This window comes from Mustela nivalis, assembly GCF_964662115.1.
Source record: "Mustela nivalis genome assembly, chromosome: 18".
Taxonomy (NCBI): Eukaryota; Metazoa; Chordata; class Mammalia; order Carnivora; family Mustelidae; genus Mustela; species Mustela nivalis.
Window position 1 is genome coordinate 6,358,538 of NC_139037.1, and position 21,791 is coordinate 6,380,328.

At 56.3% G+C, this 21,791-nt stretch overlaps 1 protein-coding gene and 1 long non-coding RNA gene across 2 annotated transcripts in view; one reads left to right on the plus strand and one right to left on the minus strand.

Annotated features, from left to right (window-relative positions):
* CMIP (c-Maf inducing protein) overlaps positions 1-21,791 on the minus strand; it is a 224,224-nt gene that overhangs the window by 17,592 nt on the left and 184,841 nt on the right. The window contains exons 8-10 of the mRNA XM_082712026.1: positions 15,458-15,561; positions 13,794-13,898; positions 7,852-8,205 (exon numbers count right to left, since the gene is read on the minus strand). Of these exons, the coding sequence (XP_082568152.1) occupies positions 7,852-8,205; positions 13,794-13,898; positions 15,458-15,561 (563 nt within the window). The remainder of the gene's footprint in view (positions 1-7,851; positions 8,206-13,793; positions 13,899-15,457; positions 15,562-21,791) is intronic.
* Positions 1,219-11,311, plus strand: LOC309853673. Its single transcript, XR_014305871.1, has 3 exons — positions 1,219-1,510; positions 1,812-3,181; positions 10,390-11,311. It is a non-coding gene; the product is annotated as an uncharacterized lncRNA (long non-coding RNA).

Below are 21,791 nucleotides of genomic sequence, written 5' to 3' on the forward strand. Positions count from 1 at the left end.
CCACCTGAGTTGCCTAGCAGAGGCGGCTTCTGCTGGGGATGCAAAGGCATTCTCATCTTCGACCAGAACAGAGGGGGAGATGTATAGATGGATTCATAAAAAATAAAAGTACATGCTACTTATTTGCAGTCTGGGTCAACCCGCCCTATTTATGAGATGCTTCTCCTATGTCCAGATAACAGCGTTTTAACCAAACAGTCCCTGCAAATGACAATAATAGCCATGGGGAGAATAATCCTAATGGAACAAAACCTAGTAGCTGGGACAGAGCTGCGCAATGCCCGGGCTTTGGCTCTGTTCGCTAACTCTTCACACTGAAGTAACTAAGATCGGCTTCACTCAACAGATAGGGAAACCGAGGCACAGAGAAGTCAACTGAGCAAGCTACCACAGCCGTGGCGGGAGACGAATCCAATCCAGGCTTGACTCTCACTGGCTCTGACGGACGGCCGTGGAGGCCTCCGGTGGGACTAGAGGGTCCTGCCCCCACCCTGGCCTGGGACAGACCGTTTGAGAACAGGGACACTGGCATGAATGGCTACGAGAGCTGCACCGTGCTGAGCCCCCTGCGTGCCGGGCCGCTGAGACCACCGGAGTGGACTGACCACCTCGAGTCTGTTACAGGCCAGGTGACTGCAGGGCTGTGCCACAGAAAGAGGTCCCAGGAAGGGAAGTGACAGCTCCCAGGGGCTGCTGTGCAATCGGCAGGGCCCCCATCCTGCCCCCCAGAACAGCTGCTGCCAACTGCCCCCAAGGAGGAGCCAGGAGGAGCAAGGGCAGGAACACGTGGGGCACGGCAGCGCCTCAGCCTGCGGACAGACGGGCCTTGACCAGGCACTAGAACACTCACACGTGCCCCTGTTAAAACCCCCAGATGCCCCACGAGGCCCCGAATTCTGACAACCCATTCTGCAGGAGGAAAACAAGGCCCACCAGCGTTTCATATTTGTACAAATCCCCAGCTAGTCCTCTGAATTTGACCTCGGGGGCTTCTGGGGCCGTGACCTCTTCTTGCCCCGCCCAGTGCCTATACCGGGTACGGCCCCAGATCTGGGTTCCCCGATGTCTCTGGTTTGGGGGATTGTGTTGGAAAGCGAACCCAGAGGTAGCCAGTTCTCACTGACTGCCCGATGCCAGCCAGGTACCTCTGCGGTCCCAGTGCTTTAATCCCACCCAGCAGGGAGGCCACCAGAGTGGCCCTTCCTACGCTGAAGTCTTCCGGGTGCCCAGGTGTGTACACACCCTGCCCACAGCAGCCCCGGGAGGCGCCGCACCTTATCTCTGCACCTGTTGGGCTGGGCACCGGGCCAGGCTGGCTCCCGGAAGAGGCCTGTTGAGCTGCGGCCCCAGCACATGTCAGAGAGACGCAGCCAGGGCCTGGCGCTCACTCCCAAGTGGAAGGGGATGTTGACAAGTGGTAGAGCGTGTGTCCTCAGCTGCGCACTCGAGCGTGCCGTCTGACCTGGATCCTGTCTTGGTTTGGGCAGAGGCTGGGTTCTGGCAGAAGCAGGTATCTGAACCCTTCATTCCAAGGGTCTCTGTTTGGGGGGAGGGGGGCTACAGTCGGACCTCTACTGATACCTGGTGTTGCCCACAGGAGGGGCCTGATGGGCCTGGACTGGCCAGGGCAGGGAAAGGTTCCAAACCCGAATTAGGGGCCTGTGGCACTGGGGCTCTTTTCCACTTAGGATCTGGCGTTTCTCAAGCTTCTAACCACCATCTGCGGGGGCTCCTCTGCCCCCCCGGCCTGAGGAGCTTTCTCAACGTGTGTCCCTCATGGTCCTCCCAATATGCTGTGTATCAGTTTACAGGCCACATGTCTCTATACCAAAAGACAGTCGAGACCTTCTGATCCCCAGGAACCAGCAGGCGCCCCCGCCGACAAGGTCCCGTTTACACAGCCCTCTGGTGACAGCCCTTTCCTGCCCCACCTTCCTGCAGACACACCAGTGAGAAAGTGGCAGCCTTCAGAACCCAGCTCCCGCTGCGGAAAAGAATTCCCAGAGGTGTCTGGGGGCCTGACCGTGGTCCTAACGGTGTCGGCTGTGCAGGTCAGCTAAGCACTCGTGAGGCTGCGCACTAGGCACAAACTTGCTCGCGGACGCCTCAGGACTGGCACTCAAGGGCATCACACCGGCCTCACAGGGGACACTGAGGCCCCACCTGTGTTCAGACATCTGGGAAGCGGGGAGCCAGGATCCGAAGCCGCGTGCCAGGTGGCCGGGCCCAGCGAGCCCACAGGCCCGTCTGCTGTGCATCAGGATACGAAGACCCCTTGTGACCCCATACCTGTGGGCTGCTTTTTGGGGGGCGGAAGTCACTGATTTTTGTGGCAAGCTTGTCTTCCCTCCAAACCCCGCCCCACAACAGCCCTCACCTGTCCGACTCCAGCAAATCTAAAATTTTCCAGCAAATGGTTTCCTGCAAATCTAGAAGTAACAGGAGCGAACTCGATAGACAGAGCTCGTTATGAGCAGGGGCTATTCCAAACACACACAGGGATCCGCCCCGGGACCCTCCGAGAAACCTGCTGAGCTGGATGCGCTGGCCATCCCCATTCTACAGATGGGAAAACTCTCAGGGTGAGTGCTGGCCCAGGGTCACACAGCCAGGAGGAGCTGGGGCGGGAACCCAGGAACCCACGTCTTCGGTCCTATTCACTCAACAGCATGACGTCACGTTTCCTGCTCCCGCCTGCACAGGAGGCCACCTCCCTCTGTTGAAAAAGGCACTTACTAGTTTCTCTTGGCTTTAAAAGAACAAAACACATTCCGTGTAGAAATGCCATTAAGTACAGGAAACTCTGAGGGGACTTTAAAGCGCTCATCAGTGGCTGTCAGAAGGCACGGAGCTGGAGCCGTGACAGGCACATGCTGGCCTTCAGGACCGCGGCACGGCCTGGCCTGAGTTCACTCCTGCGCAGAAGGGGACACTGACGAGCCCAGTGTGTAGAAGAGCGCGGGTCACCTGCATCCCCGGGTACTAAGCTCAGGCTCCCCGGCCTCGAGCTCGGCCTCCTCCTTCTTGGCAGCTCACACAGGACTGCGAATGGGGGACACAGGCACGAAGTGGAAGAGGACAGTGGACCTCCTTTCCTGCCTCAGCCGGGCCCAGTTTCAAGTCGGCAGTCAGCTCCTGGTCCTGCTCCCAGTGCCCGGGCTGACCGGTCTGGGGTGCACAGGTATGCTGGGCAGAGAGTGGGTGCCCAGGGGCTAGCCAACCCAAGGGACGGGGTGTGGGATGCCAGTGGCCAGCAGAGCACCCGCCACAAGCATGTGGGGAGCGGTGCCAGCCGCAGGGCTGCTGGGCTAGGCTGGCCTGGGACGGAAGGGGGATGGTGATGGGGGGGGGGGGGAGGCCTGCCCGCTCAGCTCCAGGGCAGGAGGGGGCCAGGCCTTCCCTGTGCTCATGAAGGAAAGGGAGCTAAGGTCCCCTGAGTATCCCAAAGGCCTCTGATGAGCTGCAGGCATCTGCCACCTGACATGCAGTCCTCCCATGAATGGGGCTAGCTGGCTCTAGAACTCCCTCGACTGCCCAGTGAGGTCAGGGGAGCTGCCCAAGGTCACAGAGCTAATCGAGGGCAAGCTGGTTTTGGTGAGCATGAGGCCCAGGTCTTCAACCTCACACACACTTCACGGGGGGTTCAGAAGCCAGACGGCTGAGAACTGCCTTTCTGCTGCTGTGGTGGGCGTGGGTAACACCGGAGACAACCTGGGCAGGTGAGGGGGTGGACACAGGAAATGGGGACAGGGTGGTTCCCAGGGCCTGGGGCAGCTAGCCGCTGCTTTGGCACGGCAGACACACAACGTACGCCCGGCGGAACCGTGAGCCAACTTGACAGCTGCTGCCTGAACCAGGGTTCTAAGCCGTCCTGGGGACAAGTTGCTTTCTCCCAGCACCTGGTTTCCTCCTGACTTCCAGCACTTCTGCATGGTGCCGGGGCGGTGGGAAAGCCCATCCTACCCACAGAACGGCAGCTGACGCCCCGGGCAGAGGGCAGGGGCGCCGTGCGAGCCTTGAGAAGCCACAAGTCCCCAGCACACTGGCCTGGGTCGGGCAGGCCGGGCCCTGACAGCTCTCCCATACCAGCACCCAACCCGAACCCCAGGCCTCTCAGGCCACCAGCCAGAGGGTACAAAGCGGTCACCCCTGGGATGGGAGGTATCAGACTCCAGCAATGTGCTGGGACTTGTCCTGTCCCTCCAGCCCAGCCACCCTCCCTCTCCAACTCTCAGCCCTTGAAAGCTGTTTCAGCCGTTCCTAGTGGGACAGCGTTTCCAAGCCCCTGAACAATCCCCGCAGCTCCCAGCACCAAGCCTCCGTGTTCACCGGCGCGGCATCCGGCCGGAACAGTTCCTGATTGAGCAGTGCTGTCCTGGGTGACGCAGACACTCGCCTCCTACGTTCTACTTACACTGCCCAGTCTTTAGGACGACCCCAAGTCTTGTCTGCATCTTCCCTGAGGGCCCCTGAGGGATGAGGTGTCTTCTAACTCGCCTCCAGCCCAACAAGACCTCTTTCAAAAAGATCAAGTCGCCGGATTTGAGCTGGTCAGAAGATGGGATGTGACCACTGCTCGCTCATGATGGCTGCTCTTTTCTCTTTCTGGACAGAAGCCCATCCCCTTGCTGGTGGCCTCCAGGGGCCGGCGGCCTCCCTTCTTCCATCCCACCAAGCGGGCAATGCCTCCGGTTTTCCTAGCTGGCGCTGCTCAGATGCAGCGGGACTGAGAGCGAGAGAGTGGTCGGGCCCCCTCACTGGGCACAAGAACAGGCATGGTGTCTGCGTGCGGCAAGCGTTTGGTAAAGGAGAAGACAGGTGCGAGCGGCACACTTCCTCGCAGGTTAAGAGGTAGACTCCCAAACCCCACAGAGCTCACTCGGTCTTGCGTCCGAGTCCACTCTTTCCCTCGCACCGCCCAGCCTGGACCTCACAGAGTGATGCTGGCCTGCGCTGGGAAGAGTTTTCCTTTTTAAGGGTCTCTGGGCAACTTCCTGGGGCTTATGTTACTTTTCAAGGGCGTCAGATTCCAGTGATGCACAGGCCTTCCTGTGGGAAGGCAACTAACTGGGCGCTATGGGCTGGGCTGTCCACACTCTCGGGGAGTAGCAGTGCCTGCTCTAAGTGGGGCTTCTTTGGCCCTCACAAGGCTCTGTTAAGAGCTCCCTCCCATCCTGTATTAGATCCTCTGTTCTCTCCTTTTTACACATAATACTCACTGGCAAGTGTTCTAGCTGGTGAGAGCGTCCTATGGTGAGAAAGGCCCTATGTCATGACACCCACTGTACAGAGAAGAAAACTGAGGCCCAGGAGCCAAGAACACTGCCCGCAGTTATACAGCAGGCTAAGGGAGGTGGCCACACGACCTCAATTCACAGACAACACATACTTCTTGTGATCTGCGCATGCACGGAATGCCATATTGGGGCTTTTTTCCTCTCAAAGTGCTGCTGTTAAATCGAGGGGGCATCTCACTCCCAACGGTATCTTAAAATAGAGGAAACACCGTTGTAACCAGAAAGTATAGTAACTCCCACTTGCCTGGTGTCTGTGCCTGCGAGGCATCTACGCTGCCCGAGTACCCAGGAAATGTCCATTTTACGCTCGTGCCTGGAGACAGCCGTGGCTCAGAGAGGACCAAGGAACTCACTCAAGGCCACAAGCCAGCCCTGGCCTCCATAGCCCAGGACCTGGCAGTCTGACTCTGAATCTGTTGCTTCTTCCAAAGTACCATCCCTTGGAGCTGCTAGGGTTTGTGGGTCCACTATGTCTGAGGGCCTCAAGTGAGCCATCGACACGAACAGGCAGCTGGGCTCTGGAAAAATGTCTCCGGTCTGAACTGTGCCGAGCCTCCCCCTGACCCCAAGGTGAAAAAGGCTTCCACAAATATAAACCTGCTTTGTGGAGAGCCCCAGGCAGGGGTGAGGTGCTCCTCTGGAAAGCAGCTAGGAATGCATCCTGGCTCTCCGTGGCCATCCGTGGACTGGGCACCTGACCCCCCACCATGCCCCAACAGCAGGCAGGAGGTCTGGAAGAAGACGGGGAGAAGAGAATCCGCATCTGTGAGCATGTTTATGAAGAAGGGGAAAAAATGTGTGTCAACTGCATGATGAAACACAAATCCTTAGTGCTTAATGAGAAAGCTGAGTCCGGGCCCGAGCCAGCAGAAGCCCTGGGAGTTCCAGGTGTTTGTGGAGAACGGCTGGAGGAAGTAAGGGGGCCAAGGTGAGACGCGGGGGATGGCCGACCTGTCCCCAGGAGGGCTGATCACCACTTCCGGGAGAAAGTGGGGGCTGCCCCCGGCTTTAAAGAAACTGACATGCGTTCTCAGCAACGCCCTCTGAGCAGAATTTGGAAGTCCTCTGGCTCAATGTGGCTGTGCCCCTGGCCTCTGCTGCCAGGAGTGCAGCGCCTCTACCCTGCAGCCCCCGGGTGTGCTTGGCAACAATTCGACGTTCACCAGAGGCAGAGCCGACAGGCAGAGCTGGGCAACAACCGGGACTTGGCAATGGCCCAGCAACACTGACCAGTCCCAGGAGCCAGGTGCCCCCCGGATCGAGGGGCCCCAGTGCCCGGTCAGTACACAGGCATCTTTCCGCACTGGTCAGAGAGGACCACACAGCCATGCCCACAACCCCTCTGAGGAGCCCGCAGCCAGTGCTGACCACGCTGGGAAATGCTGGGTTCCAGACTCGGTCCCAAGGAGCGCAGAGCTCCATCTGAAGAGCAGGACTTGTGGGAGTGAGGACGGGAGGCACCTGCTGGGGACTCCAGCCCAAGGGGGCCCCTTCGTTGGTGCCTCCAGGAACCAGGTACATGTGAGTTTGAGACGGGTCCGAGTGGTTCAAGTGTGAGTAGTACAACTGGAAGGACCCCCGAGAGCCAAATCGTGAGATCCCTTCATTCAAGATGCACACGACTGAGGCTCGGGGGGTGGTGGGCACATGGGCCTGAAGCCCCAAGCGCAGGGCGGCACCAAGCACAGCCGACCCGGGTCCCTTGTCTCCTCAGAGCTTTTCGGCACGCTCCACTCTGTCCCTGCTCACCGGGCAAGGCTGGGAGCGAGGGCACTGGGACTTGATGCAAAAGTCCAAGTACACACAGTCATGTGCTGGCTCACGAGCATATGTGCACGGGCACACTCAGTGACACACATACACGCTCCAAGCTTGGTGCACAAATGCTCACCCCGAGGGAGCACTCCCAGCTGCTCAAACACAGAAGCAGCACAAGCACCAGACACACACACACTGGTGTGCACACACACGCAAGCGGCACTCCAGACACACACATGGACCCACAGAGAAAAGCCCACATACAGCCACATCCATGCAGCCTCCGACATGCAGACACACACACACTCGGGCAACCACACCTGTGTTGTCACACCCACACACAGCCAAAGCCCTTGAACACACACATGCACTCCCAAACCCAGAGTGAGCCCCTCTGCCGAAAGTAAGGACATTGACACACTCACAGACACACCTGGGGGCCCACGGGCTCACGGCCATCCTGGTGGCTGGAGGCAGATGCTCACCTACACCTTCTCAACCTCAGGGACACACCTATCCAGGTCATGCTTATGCACACACATGAACACACGCAGCCCTCTGTACATCCCCATGCACACACGCACAATCACGCACCAAGCTTATGTCCACAGTCATACACACCCCAAACATGTGTCCTCACGTCCCGAATCTGCGTCCTGGGCGCCCGTCGCGTTTACGCATACCTCAAATGTGCACACTTGCACACGTGTGCACACGTGCTTAGCTCGCCCACGCTGCCCCGCCGAGCCCCACTCTCCCGCCCGACTGGGGACGGGCCCGCCAAGGGGACACTCACAGCAGCTTGAGGATTTCCACGTAGCAGCCGAGGGTGCGGTCGGCCTGGGGGCCCAGCTCGATGCTCATGGTGCTGCAGGCGGGGCTGACCATGAGGCAGTCGATGAGGTTGGGCTCGCTGTCGTTGCCCGCGCTGGCCGTCAGCGCCGGCTTGGCAGTGCTGGTGTGCTCCACCTCCACGTGGATCTCGCTGGAGGCCACGACCACCGACTTGAGCCGCGCCTCGGACAGCGTGGCTTCCTGAGACACCAGGTCCGGGCTGGGGTGCAGAAGGCGCAGAGGTAAGGTGGGCTTGCGGTCGCAGGGCTGCTGGCAGCCGTTCCGGATCTCCTTCAGGCTGGGGGAGTTGTCGCGGCTGGCAGGAGAGGGGAGAGCGGTGTGAGCGCGGCTGCCCGCACACGGCCCCGAGCCATCACACGGGCGCGGGCTCCCCCGTGCCGAGGGCCTCCCTGAACCCAGTGGTGGTGCCGTGGGCTACCCGTGAAGCCTCGGCAGCCACCTTCAGTGCAGGGCCTCCCCTGGCCGTCTGTGAGACCTACTAAGTGCCTTTCCAGCTGCATCTGGAGTCTCGCTGCCCTTCTCTCCCCCTGGGCAGGCCCAGGCCTCACCTCTGTTGCCCCATCCCTGGCCAGGTGAGAAAGCTCCGCATCCGCTCCCCACCAGGGATCCCAGACCCCAGAATTCTAGCCTCCTGCCGTCTGCGGCTCCCTCCTGTCCACCCCTGCTCTTGGCTGAACCCCCAGGTACAGCATTTTCAACCACCTGGAAGAACGATACTCGTTAACGGGTGTTCACTGAGAGAACGGACGTACGGCATCAGTGAGGTCACATCTGTGTGGGAAATGCCGGGTCAAACGATGAAATTAGGCCTCTCCACAGCAGGACTTGTCAGGGCCTTGAGGCTGGTTAAAGAACCTCCTCACTCAGTGGGAGGCTCATTAGAGTGAAGGCAACCCCAGAAATGGGCTTCCTTCCCTGGTGCTCCTGGGTGGCACAGCACGAAGGGGTATCACAGACTGCACAGATACTGAGACCTCTCCGGACGGCTGGTTTTACCATCTGCATGTTACCAGTGAGCAAAGACATTCTCAGAGGTCAAACATGGCTTGTAAGCGGATGGGGCTGGGATTTGAAACTAGGTTTCTGACTACAAAGCCCTAACTTCTCACCACCACAGCGGCTTCCAAGATCCCATATAATCCTGTGCAGGTCCTCCTCCTCCTCCATGAAGTCTTCCCTGATTTCTTCTACTTGCCACCTCCACACTTCTATCCCCAAATCAGAGCTTTCCACCCCGGCTGGATACCAGTATCCGAAGCCCAATTCAATCAGAATCTCTGGGTTGGGGTCCAGATACCAGTAACTCTCCAGGCTCCCTATGTGTGCAGTCAAGGTTGAGTCCACTGTTCCAAGAGACTCTGAGCACGACAGCATGATCACAAACAGCTGCTCGTCCAGGCCCGCCCTCAATGTGCCACGCACATGTGCCCTGTGCTTGCAAAGAGATGCACACACTCCTTGTGCACAAGGACCGGGTAGAGCACGGATCTTGGATACAAAGCACCTGGAGGGCCCGAATTTCTCCGGCACACGCCACAAGCCAGGCCTCCGCCGAGCCCACCAAAGATGTTTTTAACAAATACACTTCAGACTTCGCTGGGGTAGAACGAAACCCATCAACTAAAGTCCGAGAATGCAACAGCTGATGGAAACTGTGTGTGGTCTGGGCTGGGGCTAGAGGGGGCGGTGTAACTATCCGCGGGTTCAGAGCTAAGTGGCTACCCAAATACTCAACACTCCACTGCCCTTTGTTTGCCTTCGCTGGGATTTAGAAGTGCATCTTCAAGGCTGTTTGGCTCTGATCGGGTGATTTTCCAGCAAGCTAGGCTAACCTGGGTCAAGTTGTCTGCTCTTCTGCGAGTACATTATGTACTCACCGAGAGCACTGTGGGCAGTCCCGGAGGACGCAGGGTTTATCTTCCAGGGACTGACCACCAGGGGTGGGATGGACTTGAGCCCCGCAAAGGTCCCCCAGCGTGTAGCCCTTATGGTGACTTCCTGGAGGAACTAACAGGAAACTACTCTGGGCTCAAGGGGGCTGGGTGGCTCTCGCCCTCCCAGGCCTCCACCCTGGGCACCTGCTTGCAATCACCCAAGGTCATGCTTGCCCCCTCCAGGCCCTCCTCCGAGTAGCAGCAGCCAGGGGGAAATCAGGAAACTGACAGCTCTTCAAGTCCTGTCGTAGTCACTTAAACCTATCGGTGACCCCAGTGCTCTTGGAATGAATGCTCCACAGCTGGAGCTCAGGGCCAGCTGCGCCACTCACAGCGTGGTCCCCAAGCAGCGGCACCAGCATGACCAGAAACCCCAGGCCTGCTGAATCAGAATCTGCATTTTAACACGATCCCCAGGAGCAGCTCAGCAAGAGAAGCTTGAGTCCCCCCCAGGGCCTGGCACGGCTGCTGTCCTCCTCAACTCCATCTCTATCGGTCTCTCCGCTCTCTCGGTCATACTGTTTCCCTCCCTTCCTTCCCTGCAGTGGCCTCTGTGGAGGAGCAGATCGCCTGTGCACTCTGCAGAGAAGGAGAATTCCTGGGCCCATCCAGGAAATGCTGTGTCCAGCAGTCTGCAGCAGCCTGGGGATTCCGCAGCAGGTGTTTAAGGACCAGATATGGAAAAGGTGACTAACGCCAGCCCCATCTGCACCTCTGGGCCTTTGCACGTGCTGTTTTCGCTTCCTAGATTATCTTGTTCTGCCTCTTGCCTTACTGAGGGCCAACTTAAGCTCTCAACTTAAATATCACCTCTCTGAAGGATCCCTTCCTCACCTCCCCCAGAGGCAGAAGTTCTCAACTCTGGCCACACAGTTGACTTGCCTGGGAAGTTTAAAAAACAAAACAAAACAAAACAAAACAAAAACACAAAAAACAGCAAAAAACAAAACAAAACAAAAAACAATGCCAGGGCCATCCCAATGAGATCAGAATTCCAGTGGATGGGGCCTGGGCACCCCTTTTTTCCTTTAAGATATAAGGAGTGTTTTGCTGACACAACAAGAACTTGCCAGAAAAACGGGAGCCCCGGCTGCGGCATTTGCCAGTGTCCTTGGTGAGAATACGGCTGCCACAACTGAAACCAAACTATTAAGGTGCCATCACGGACTATGGAGTTGGGAAGGGACGTGCTTCCAAATGCAACAGGGCTCTAGCACACCTGGGACAATCAAGTTCAGCTTCGTGAACTTTCCTCGTGTGACTCCAGACAGTGCCTAACACTTGCGGGGCTCCAAACAGCTCCCAGCTGAGAACCACTGACCTACATCAAGATGGGAACATTTCGAGAAACGCAGAGGCTGCTCTCATGCCTTTCAGCTACCCCCGCCTCAAAGGGGGGGCGTTCTTCTGCCCCCCGCCCCCACTACCTAGTCCTTTCGCCTGTTCTTGAAATTCCAGGAAAAAGAATCACACTGCAAGTATCTTCTGGGTCTGGCTTCTTTTGTCTCGTTTTGCCTTTGTGAAATTTATTCAGTTTGCTAGTGGTTCTACTTCATCCATTCCTGCTGCTCCATAGTGTTCCTCTGCACGGACAGACCCCAACTGTCCATCCACTCTCCTGTCATAAGGACATCGGAGTGGAGGCAGATTTTAGTTAGGGGCTGTTACAAATAACGCTGCTAGAACATTCCTGTACATGATGAATGAATGTCCCCAAAGCTACGAGCAGCTGGTCACAGGGCACATGCGTGCTTAGCTGCTGTTCTGATCTTGTAAACCCTTCCCAGGTGATGGATGGGCGGCCAGGGCTGAGATTCCTTGGCACAGACCCCGTTAATGATGGCTCTGGCTTCCGTGCTCACAGCCCTGACCAAAGCTCACTGCAACCCCTTGCCTGCTCCCTCGCTACTCCTCCATCTCCCGCTACACTGTCCGCTCCGGAGGGAAAGGGCTCCATCTAGCCGATCACCTTTGTGCCTGGGGCCCCTGACACGTACTGGGCTGTCACCAGACAAGGACTGAGAGGATGAGGAGGATGAAAGCTGCTGCGGCTGTCCCCAGGCCCCTGTGTGTACAACCGTGTGCACAGTTCCTAATTCTCGTTCTTTCCCCTCTGCCCTTCTCCTGGGGTGCGTGTTGGGAAAGGGATTTCCAGAGTTCTTCTGCTTCCTGCTCCTGAGTCAGGAAAACCTGCTCCAGGGCACCTAGGCAGGGCTTTGAGGACACGGAAAATTCTGGGAGGTGCTGTTTCCTGCCGCTGCTCCTGTCCCTGCCTAATCCCAGGCCAGGAATCCACCGAGTGGGCCCCGGGAAGCCGAGATGAGTCACGGCCTCGGGAGGAAAGGGAGCCTGAGAATGTGGGACACTCCTAAGAGTTTCCCTGCTTCCTAGGGTGGCCTGAGTTAGAAATGCATGCGGACCTGCTCCAGAGCTACAACGTGGGAGGCCGAGGGCGAGGGACCGTCCCTGCCCACAGGGATGCTGGGATGGTCGTACGAGCCAAGTGCTATCCTTTGACCTTCTGCTCCTTCTTTTTTTGTTTCTTTTGCTCTAATACAACATGCTGTAGGGCACAGAACAAGTGTGCGCGAGTGGCCTGCATGACGTCTTCATGTTGAGGCCCCAGGGGTTCTATCACCTACTCAACGGGGAAATGACTCAGAAGTGGACAGGTCCCTGCTGAGTATCAGGATCTAGGGCTAAGGACATTGAAAAGAGTAATCCTCCCTTCTCAAGTCCTGTCGTGAGAAAATACGCCCTTAATAAAAGTTTGTGGCACCTTCCGCAAGACCTCAAAGTACAGTGTATTTGGTTTAGAAGCTTCATTTGTATGATTTTCTGTGTGTCAGAATGTTCCACTGCCTTCTCTCTAAGGACTGAAATACACTCCTGCTATGCCCCCAGCTCTAGCTACACACATTTTGCTCCCCTGGGAGTGGTGCAGTGTACCACCTGAACAACCACACAGGGAGCTTCAGCAGATGCTCCCTGATCTTGCACATCATATCCTCTCTAATGACCCCAGAGGTCACTGTATAAAGTTTTACGCAAACTAGTGGCAACTGCGTCACCCTGCATCCCAGGAGTGAACCTCAGGAAAGAATGGAAGCTGGTAAGTAACTATACCGCAGTGCCACCATCCCTCAGGGGAATGACTCAGACATGTTCCACAGTCTCCTGGGAGGTCCCAGTGGGGAATGTGCAGGTGCCTGCAGTGGTCATCAGACTCTACTGGCTGTCCACTCTTTTCGGGTCCCCTCCCAGAGCTTCCTTGGGTTATGTGCTTAATAAGCTGCTTGCGCCCAGACCCTGGAGGACCCAAGGCAGCAGCCTGCATGCCCCGTTCTGGCCAGGCTCTAGCATATGGCTCCATTTTGTTATCTCAGCCTTTGCCCATTCGCCTTGATCCTGCATATTGGAGACCAGCTCCCCCAGGAGCACCCGAAACCGTGCCCGACATGCACAGGCGCTCAAGAAATCCACATGCACCATGGGCAAAAGGAAATTCTGCCAAAGGAGACAAGGAGAAAACCTCCTGCTAGTCCTCGTGCACACACACGCACACGCTCACAGCCCCCACGCACCCCTGCACTCGTCCTCTCTCTCACACAAGCCCCACGTGTGGCACATGCCAGGTGAAGAGAAACCTTCAGAATCAAACACTTGCTGCTAAAGCCAGGGGGACGCGACAGCCTCGCGGCTGCCAGTGCAGATTCCCAGTGTTGGCTCTTCCAGTGACATCCCCACGTTAAGGCTGGCAACTGGGGAGCTCATGGGATTGGCCAACATACTTGAGGCCGTCCCAGCAGCTGCCACTCCACCTCCCTGGCCTGGTCGAGGCATGAGCCGCCCTCCGCGGGGACCTGGCCCTTCACTGTCCCCCACTGGCCCCATCCAGAGGTGGTGGCGGGCCCCCACACAGGCTCTCCTGGGTGCCGCGGGGACTGACCTGTTGATGAACTCTTCGTAGCAGGAGTAGATGGCAGCCAGGCACACAGCCACCAGGTTGGGCAGGACCCGGGGGTGGGGGCAGTGCCCCGTGGGGCCGTGCATGCTGGAAGAGAGCAGAGGACGGGGTGAGCAGGCCGCAGCAGCAGTGGCACCGACGCAGGGAGGCAGCAGGGCAGGTGGGCGTCGTCAGGGTCAGGGGTGGAGGGTGCTCCAAGTTCTTTGCCAGGGATCTGGCCGCATTGGGATCTAGGTCCTGGCTCTGCCACGTGCAGGCAGCACAGAGCCAAGCTCCAGGCCGGCGGCTGTAGATCCAGGGTGCCAGGTTCAAGTCCATACCAGCGGTCTTGGCAAACTACTTAAACTTGCCATGCTCAATTTGCTTAGCTATAAAATGGGAACGTGACTCCCTCCCTCAGTGGGTTATGGTAAGGACCCAGTTTCTAATTCATGGAAAGAGCATATGGTAGTCCTATAGCCTGGGACAGTCGTACTTATGCCTGCGGGTTCTGAAAGTGATTCCTAATACCACATTTTAGTCTCAAAAGTGGCCTGCTTTGAAAGAAAATTGATTATGGTCACTTGGCCCAGCACAGGACCTGGGACACATTCGCTAAGTCCTCCCTTAGTGCCAGCTACTCTTATTTATTATGACTAGCTCTGTGCCTCAGTTTTCTCCCCTGTAAAATGGGACCAATACCGTGATTCCCGGGCTGTTTGGAGCCTGGGAATGATATCTATAAGTCCTGGAAAGTCACTGTGGCTGTTGAGGATGAGAGAAACCTAACCTGAAAAAATTTGACAAACCACAGCTGGGTACTTTAAAGGGAACCTGAAGTCACCAGGGCTGCGGAGAAATGCTTGCTTTGGATGTAGAAATGCTTTGTGAGTTTCGGGTGAGTTTATTCGGGAAACACAAGCTCCAAAACCAGCTTAAACCGGCTATTTTGATTTTCTTCAAAAACGAGAGGTCGCTGACGTGTGCAGCCCACGGACACAGTTGCTAGCGTTGACGGGCATTAGCTCACTACACCGGCACACTAACCAGAGGAAGGAAGTACGATGGCTCTCATTTTCCAGATAAGGAGACAGAGGCACAGGGAGAGGCTTTAAAAATCCAAGAAAAAGCAAGCCCTCTCTTCCAAAACAGCAGAAGTAAGAAAGAACTAGAAGATCTGCTTTCTTCTTCCCCAGTTTGGGAGGTGGCTGTTTAGTCCCTATTGATGCCTCTCCGGGGCCAGTGGGGGCTTGTCTCCTGACGTGCTCAGCACTCATAAACCAAAGGGGTGTAAGGTGTGGGACCCGTGGAAATAACCCTATTATTTAGAACTGGTACCATTTCCTGAGTTCCTGTCGTGTGTCAGGTACTGTGCTAGGGGCTTCCTCATGTATCTTCTTGTTTAATTATGCAACAAGCCCTGTGGATAGGGGAGTAAACAGGACCAGAGAGGTACAGCAACCAGTTCAACGTCACACAGCTAGTAAGTGTCTCAGACTACGTATGGTTGGGAGGACCCAGGTGACAGCTCCCCAGAAGATGAGATGCTCGGGGCCTCTGAATACAAGTGGACTCTCTCTGGGCATCAAGGGAGCAAGTATTTCTGGGCTGGAGAGGAGAGCTGGCTGGCAGGCAAGGTGGGGAGGGGGTCCAGCTGGGAAACCCACCTCTGAATGAACTTCTTCACCACTTCCATCCCCGCGTTGAGCTCGTTCAAGGCGAGGATGTACTCCTGAGTAAACAGCCTCAGTCGTGGGCACTTCCCAAAGTCCTGCAGAGAGAACAGACAGGAGAAGCTGGGACAGGCCACAGGGGAGTCCAGGGTCCCGAAAGGGGCGGTGCGACCGTGCTCTGCTCACAACTGCTGGTGTGGAAGGCAACGGGGAGACAACCAGCCAACTCCACTTTCTAGAAGGCACACGTTTTCCCTTCAAGAACCTGGCCTCGTCACGCTCCTGCTTACGCCCTTTGATGGCTGCCCGGGGAGAGCAACAAATGTGTCCTGACCCGGAACGGGTTCCGGCACTTGTAGCGAACTCACTGGCACGGCACCGATGCGCCAAGGCGTGCTCAGCAAAGAGACCAGCTGGGGCGTCCCTACTGCTCAGTGGGGAGGGGGCCTGCGCATGTTGAGCTGGGTCTCCCACAACCCCTGGGAAGCCAGAGATGCCACAGGCCTGCTTTCTGTGAGCTATCACCTGAGGCCGCTCAGCACGGCCGGCGCAGATGTCCAGTCTGGGGCCATCAATTTGGGAAGAGGGCTTTGGGACTTCTTGGGGGTATGGAGGAGCCAAACGTAGTCCTGGACAAGTGTAACTCTGAGTGTCCCCAACCATTGTCAATGAAAAGATGCCCGTTCCTTCTCCCGAGCAAGAGGGCAGGAAGGAGGTCCAAGAACCAGACATGGCCCCAGGGCGAAGCTGGCTCCCAGTCACGGGCTTCTCAGCTGGCTCCCTTGTGCTCTAGGCTGACCCCAGCCACCCCACTGGTTCCAGAAAATACTTAAGGAGCATTTGATGACCTTGTCCTTTTGGTTGTAGAAAAAGCTACCCTCATATGGCACATGGAATCAAAAAAGCAGAGAAGACAGATGGATAAGCTCGAAAAAGGCTGGCTGGACAGGTAATGGCGTGTGTGTGTGTGAGAGAAGTGGGGTGTGGGAGGAGGTATGTTTGTGTGCGTGTGAGAGGAGACGGAGAGAGAGAGACAGACAGACAGACATGGGGTGTGGGAGAAGATGTGTATAAGACATGTGAGACTATGTGAGAGCGTGTGTGTGTCAGAGAGACATGGGGTGTGGAAGTAGATGTATAAAAGATGTTGTATAAGAGTTTGTGTGTGAGGGAGACATGGGGTGTAGAAAGATATGTGTGTGAGAGAGGTAGGGTGTGCAAGGAGGTGTGTGTATGTGTATGAGAGACACGGAGTCTGACAGGAGATGGGTATATGTACGAGAAATGTGGGGTGTGGAGGTGGTATGTATGAGAGACGTTGGCTGTGGGAGGAGATGTGCCTGTGTGAGAGAAGTGGGGTGTGGGAGGTAGTGTGTGTGTGTGAGATGTGAGGTGTGGAAGGAGGTGTGTGAGAGGTATGGGGTGTGGGAAGTTATGTGAGATGGGAGGAGGTGTCTGTGTGTTTGTGAGAGAGAGAGGGAGATGGGGTGTGGGAGAAGATATGTGTATGTGAGAGAGAGATGTGGGGTGTGGGAGGTTGTGTGTGTGTGAGATGGGGCGTGGGAGGAGGTGTTTGTGAGAGGTATGGGGTGTGGGAGGTTATGTGTGAGAGACATAGGGTGTGGAACGAGGTGTGTGTATGTAAGAGATCCAGCACGTGGGAGGAAGTGTGTGTGAGAGACGTGGGGCGTGGGAGGAGGTGTATGTGTGCTTGTGTGTAAGAGAGAGAGACGTGGGGCGTGGGAGGAGATGTGTATATGTGAGAGATATGGGGTGTGGGAGGTTGTGTGTGTGTGCTTGTGTGTGAGAGAGAGAGACATGGGGTGTGGGAGGGAATGTGTGTATGTGAGAGAGATGTGGGGTGTGGGAGGTTGTGTGTGTGTGAGATGGGGTGTGGGAGGAGGTGTTTGTGAGAGGTACGGGGTGTGGGAGGTTATGTGTGAGAGACACAGTGTGTGGGGGGTGTGTGTGTGTAAGAGATCTGGCATGTGGGAGGAGGTGTGTGTGTGAGACGTGGGGCGTGGGAGGGTGTGGGAGGGTATGTGTGAGAGACGTGGGCTGCGGGAGGAGGGTTGTGTGAGAGACACATCATGTATGCGTGTGTGAGGCTTATGGCCTGGGAAGGGCGGTGTGTGCCCTGGAGAGTGTGTGGCTGGTGTGTGTCCGGGGGTCCGTGTGAAAGGGGCACAGGCAGGAGGGAGGAAGGGCGAATCTGCTCAACATTAGGGAAAGGCCCCAGCCCCCAGGGCCAAGGACGTCTCCATCCACCGGCTCAGCCTGAGCCCCCGCATGTCACTTCAGCTGACGCCTACTTAAGGGGCGCTGAGCAAGGACAGAGGGACTCCCGCCTGCTCTAGTGAGTGGCATTCCTGGACACTTCTGTTTTCTTAGCTTCCCCAACCCGGCACAGGACCCGGGCAGAAGGCAGAGCACAGCTGAGTGGAGAGGCACATCTCCTTGGTGGCCACTGGCTCAGGGACTTGTCAGGAGAGGAGGAACGATGGCCAGGAAAGGACCCTGCGTCCTTCCCCACATTCCCGGGTGGGGGCAAGGGCTGCCGGGTCGGCAGTTCTGTTCACGTTCTGTGGGCGGGTTTTAACGGTCAGGAGGGGCGCGTCAGCGTGGTGAGGAGGGTGGCCCGCAAGACGCCAGAGGGAAGAGTCACATCTCCAAAGTCATCTGCGTTCTTCTTGCCCCCACTAAGTGGAACCCATTCAGTAAAAAGCAACCGCATCGGCGTTCTAACTTAAAATAAAACAGCAGAGACTATCTTCCCGGATCTAACTGATTCTGAGGGCCCTCGAGAAAGTTCTGAGGAGAACACGTCCCTCCCACGCCCTCCTGCCAGCGAGAAGCGAATTTCTAGAGCTGCTTGGTGCTTCTTCACCTGGAGTGAAGAGGCTGAATTACAGTCCTCAAGACACTGAGGGGCCTCGTCTGCTTCCATTCTCCCCACTGGGACGATGCTCGTCCATGAGGACGGCAGCAGAAGCCACAGGGGACGCCCACGTACGTGTGTGTACACACACACACACACACACACACACACACGCACACACACACACACACACGGTCACATGAACACACACAGAGCCCTGGGCTAGATAAGGCCTCTGTGTGAAGAGAAAACTGAAACTTGACTGTGCTTCCAAACTGAGGAAGACATCTCAAGTCACCTGGTGCCCTGGAAAACGGTGACAGGAAGGCCGTGTGGCCCTCTCGGGGCCTCACAGGCTCTGTTGTGGAGTGAGGGCTCTAACCACGGATCTCTACGGCCCCCTTCCACGTCTAAGGGTTTAGGAGTCCATGAAAACTGCTTCAACTCAACTCTGCTAAAGATAACTGTCCTTATCTTTGCTGACAGATTTCTGGAGAGTCAAGGTCATTTTCTTGGAAATGAACATCATAAATGGGTCTGATGGCCTTCCAATATGGGTGAGGAACATTTTACCTTTGGAAAAGCTAAAAATGCTCCTCTTGGAAAGTAGGGTGGTCAGATCACCCAGTGGTCTGCTAGGGACCGCAGCCACATCTTCTTGCCTCCCTTGCTACAAGAACACTCTGCTGAGTGGCCCGTGGGTACAGGGACCGTGGTCATTCTTGGTCATTCTTGACAATACAGTTTAACAAATTGCTTAAAATCTCCAGCAGAACATTCTAGAGGACTGCTTCCATTTGTATCTAGTTTTTATTTCAGTCCAATGAGTAACACTGAGACTGTTCTCTAAGATTCAATGTACTCATCTGAAATGGGACACACAATATATTTGCAAAAGAGGAACCCTGAGGACAGGGGAAGCTCTGACATTTTAGAACACCTCTGCAGTCTACGATTTCCTCCGGCTCCCAAATGTTCCAGTGCGTCCTTGGTGAGAAATGCTGCATGCGCGGTCAACAGAGGCCGCTGCTTGTGTGATGAGGACAGTCGTGGGGCTCGTGGCAGGCTGGGCACACCCACGAACCAGTGAGTGGACCCCCCACACCGGCCGAAAACTCCAGCTCGAAACAGTGTATCTGGCTTCCTGGGCGTAGGGGAAGCCAGTCACTGCCTCACACGCATCCGCCCGTCCACAGCCCTCTTCTGACAGAGCTCGTGGTAGGTAATTAGACGCCGAGGGCAAAGAGCGGCTTACGGCATCCCCGGACGCCAGGATCACTTGGGGAGTTCTTCAGACGTCAAGCGAGGATTCCTGCCTGGAGCGCCCTGATCCCTGCCAGGCCACAACAGATGCTACAAACTGGGGATGTGCCCGGCTGCTGTTCTGAATTTTATCCAGAAAATTATTACATGGTCAACACTGTAGGCCCATAAAACTAACCAAATATAAGAGAGATGTTGTTTGGTTAGCTGTGGGAGGCTGGCCTGAATTTTAACTTTTTTCCCTTCGGAAGTCAGATGTCCCCCCAAAGAAGCGTTCTTAGACAGCCTCCTGATGACCACAAACTACGGGAAAATGTTCTTGCATGCCCGAGGAGGCCTGGGCCAGGACAGAACACCTGGGGCTGGGGCTCTGTCATCGATAAGCTGTGACAGGAAGGTCCTTTGCAAAACGAACTCTAAAATCTCTGTTCCACACTCTGAAAGGGTACAAGCTTCACCTCCTACCCCCTCCACTGTGATTTTAAAGTTAACAATTGGAAGTCTTCTCCTCTCAGAAGCCTGAATCCAGAGAATGCCCCAGAAACTATAAAAGCCCAAATTAGGGCACAAATTCACACTCTCCACCACTACCGCGGGGAACGTCTTTGTTAGTCCCAGGAAAGAACTGGATGGAGTAGTCGTCTCCCCTGCATTCAGGAAATCAGAAACGCGTTTATCTCCGATCAAGGAGGAATGTCGGAAGTAAGCAGCAATTCAGCTAGGGGGTGAGACCGCTCTGCGGAGGGAACGGCAGAGGGGATCCGCACGGTGCCTGCACCGGCAGTTACCAGTGGCCGCCGGGAATCCTGGGCTGAGACGGACTCTGAGGCTATCTCCGGGCTCGGCCGGAGGAGTGCTGCAATCGACTGATGATGTCTGCCACGAGTGTGGGATGGGGTGGAGCAGCACACGCTCCACACACTTCCAACCAGACGGGGATTGGGGGTTGGCGTGGAGACAGCGGTTTCCACTGCTGAGTCCTGACAGGGCAGGGGGCAGTAGTCACAGCTACCCCACCTCGGATTCAGTGCCCCAACGTGCGCTGCAATGACACCGCTGGCTCTCCATCACATGTGACTCGAGTCCAGGCTGGAGGCTGGCTCGGGAGAGAGCACTGGAACACCAGCCCTCGCTTTCGGCAGCTGCTCCTTGGCCCCCCTCATGAGCACTTGGGGCTGCTCACCGGTTCTCTGAGTGGCCTACGGAGGCTTTCTGGGTCCCCACCACCTCATCTGGGAAAGGTGGTCCTGGACTTTCATGAGACTTAAATGACATGGGACACTCTTGCGTGTCACACTGTGTCAGGCTCTAAGAAGGTGCTCGATAAGTAGCTGAGAGTAGATGTTAGTCACTCTCATTCCCAGCTGTGGCCCCTGGGGCCAGTGAGTGTGCTCTGATAAGCCTCAGTTTCCCCACGTGTAACACGGAGAAAGCAGTATTTGCTGCTCTCACTGAACTGATGGGAATACAAAGGGGCCTTGCAGGCCGCCAAGTCCATACTCAGATTGCCTCTGTCTCCCCTGACGACTTTTTGCTATTCCAGGACCCCATCCGGGACACCCTGCTACATGTAGTCATCCTGCCGCCTTCGGCTCCTCTGGGCTGTGACAGTTTCTAGGCTTTTCTTGTTCTCAACAGCCTGGACAATTTTGAGCAGTGCTGGTCACGTGTTTTACAAAGTGCTCCTGAATGGGGACTGGTCTGATGTTTCTCTCAGGATTAGACGGGGCCCATGGGTTTGAGAGAAGAAGCGCCCATAGGTACGGTGCCCTTCTGGTGCCGTATCAGGGTGCCTGCCCTCACGTGACTTGTCACCATAGCTGGTGACCGTGAAACCGTGACCCGCTAACTGTGGCTGTCACTGTCAGGTTTCTCCATCATATGGTCACTCTATGCCCCCTCTGCCCTGTGCCTCTGGAAGGACACCGTACGGACGGCCCCCACTGAAGCCATGAGGTGCCCCACCCCCTCCTTCTGGGCAGAGTGTCTGCAGGTGCTTGTGACTCTACACACGGGAAACTTCTCTCTTCTCCTCCGGCCACACTACTTTTGTTATTTTTACTGTGAAAAAGATTCTTCCCATTGCCTTAAGAGAAGAGCATAGAGCCGAGGAAGACAGGCTGCACAAACACCCCAGCTTCAACAGAATCCCAACCCTGTTCCTGGCTGTCAGGCCAGGCCAGCCAA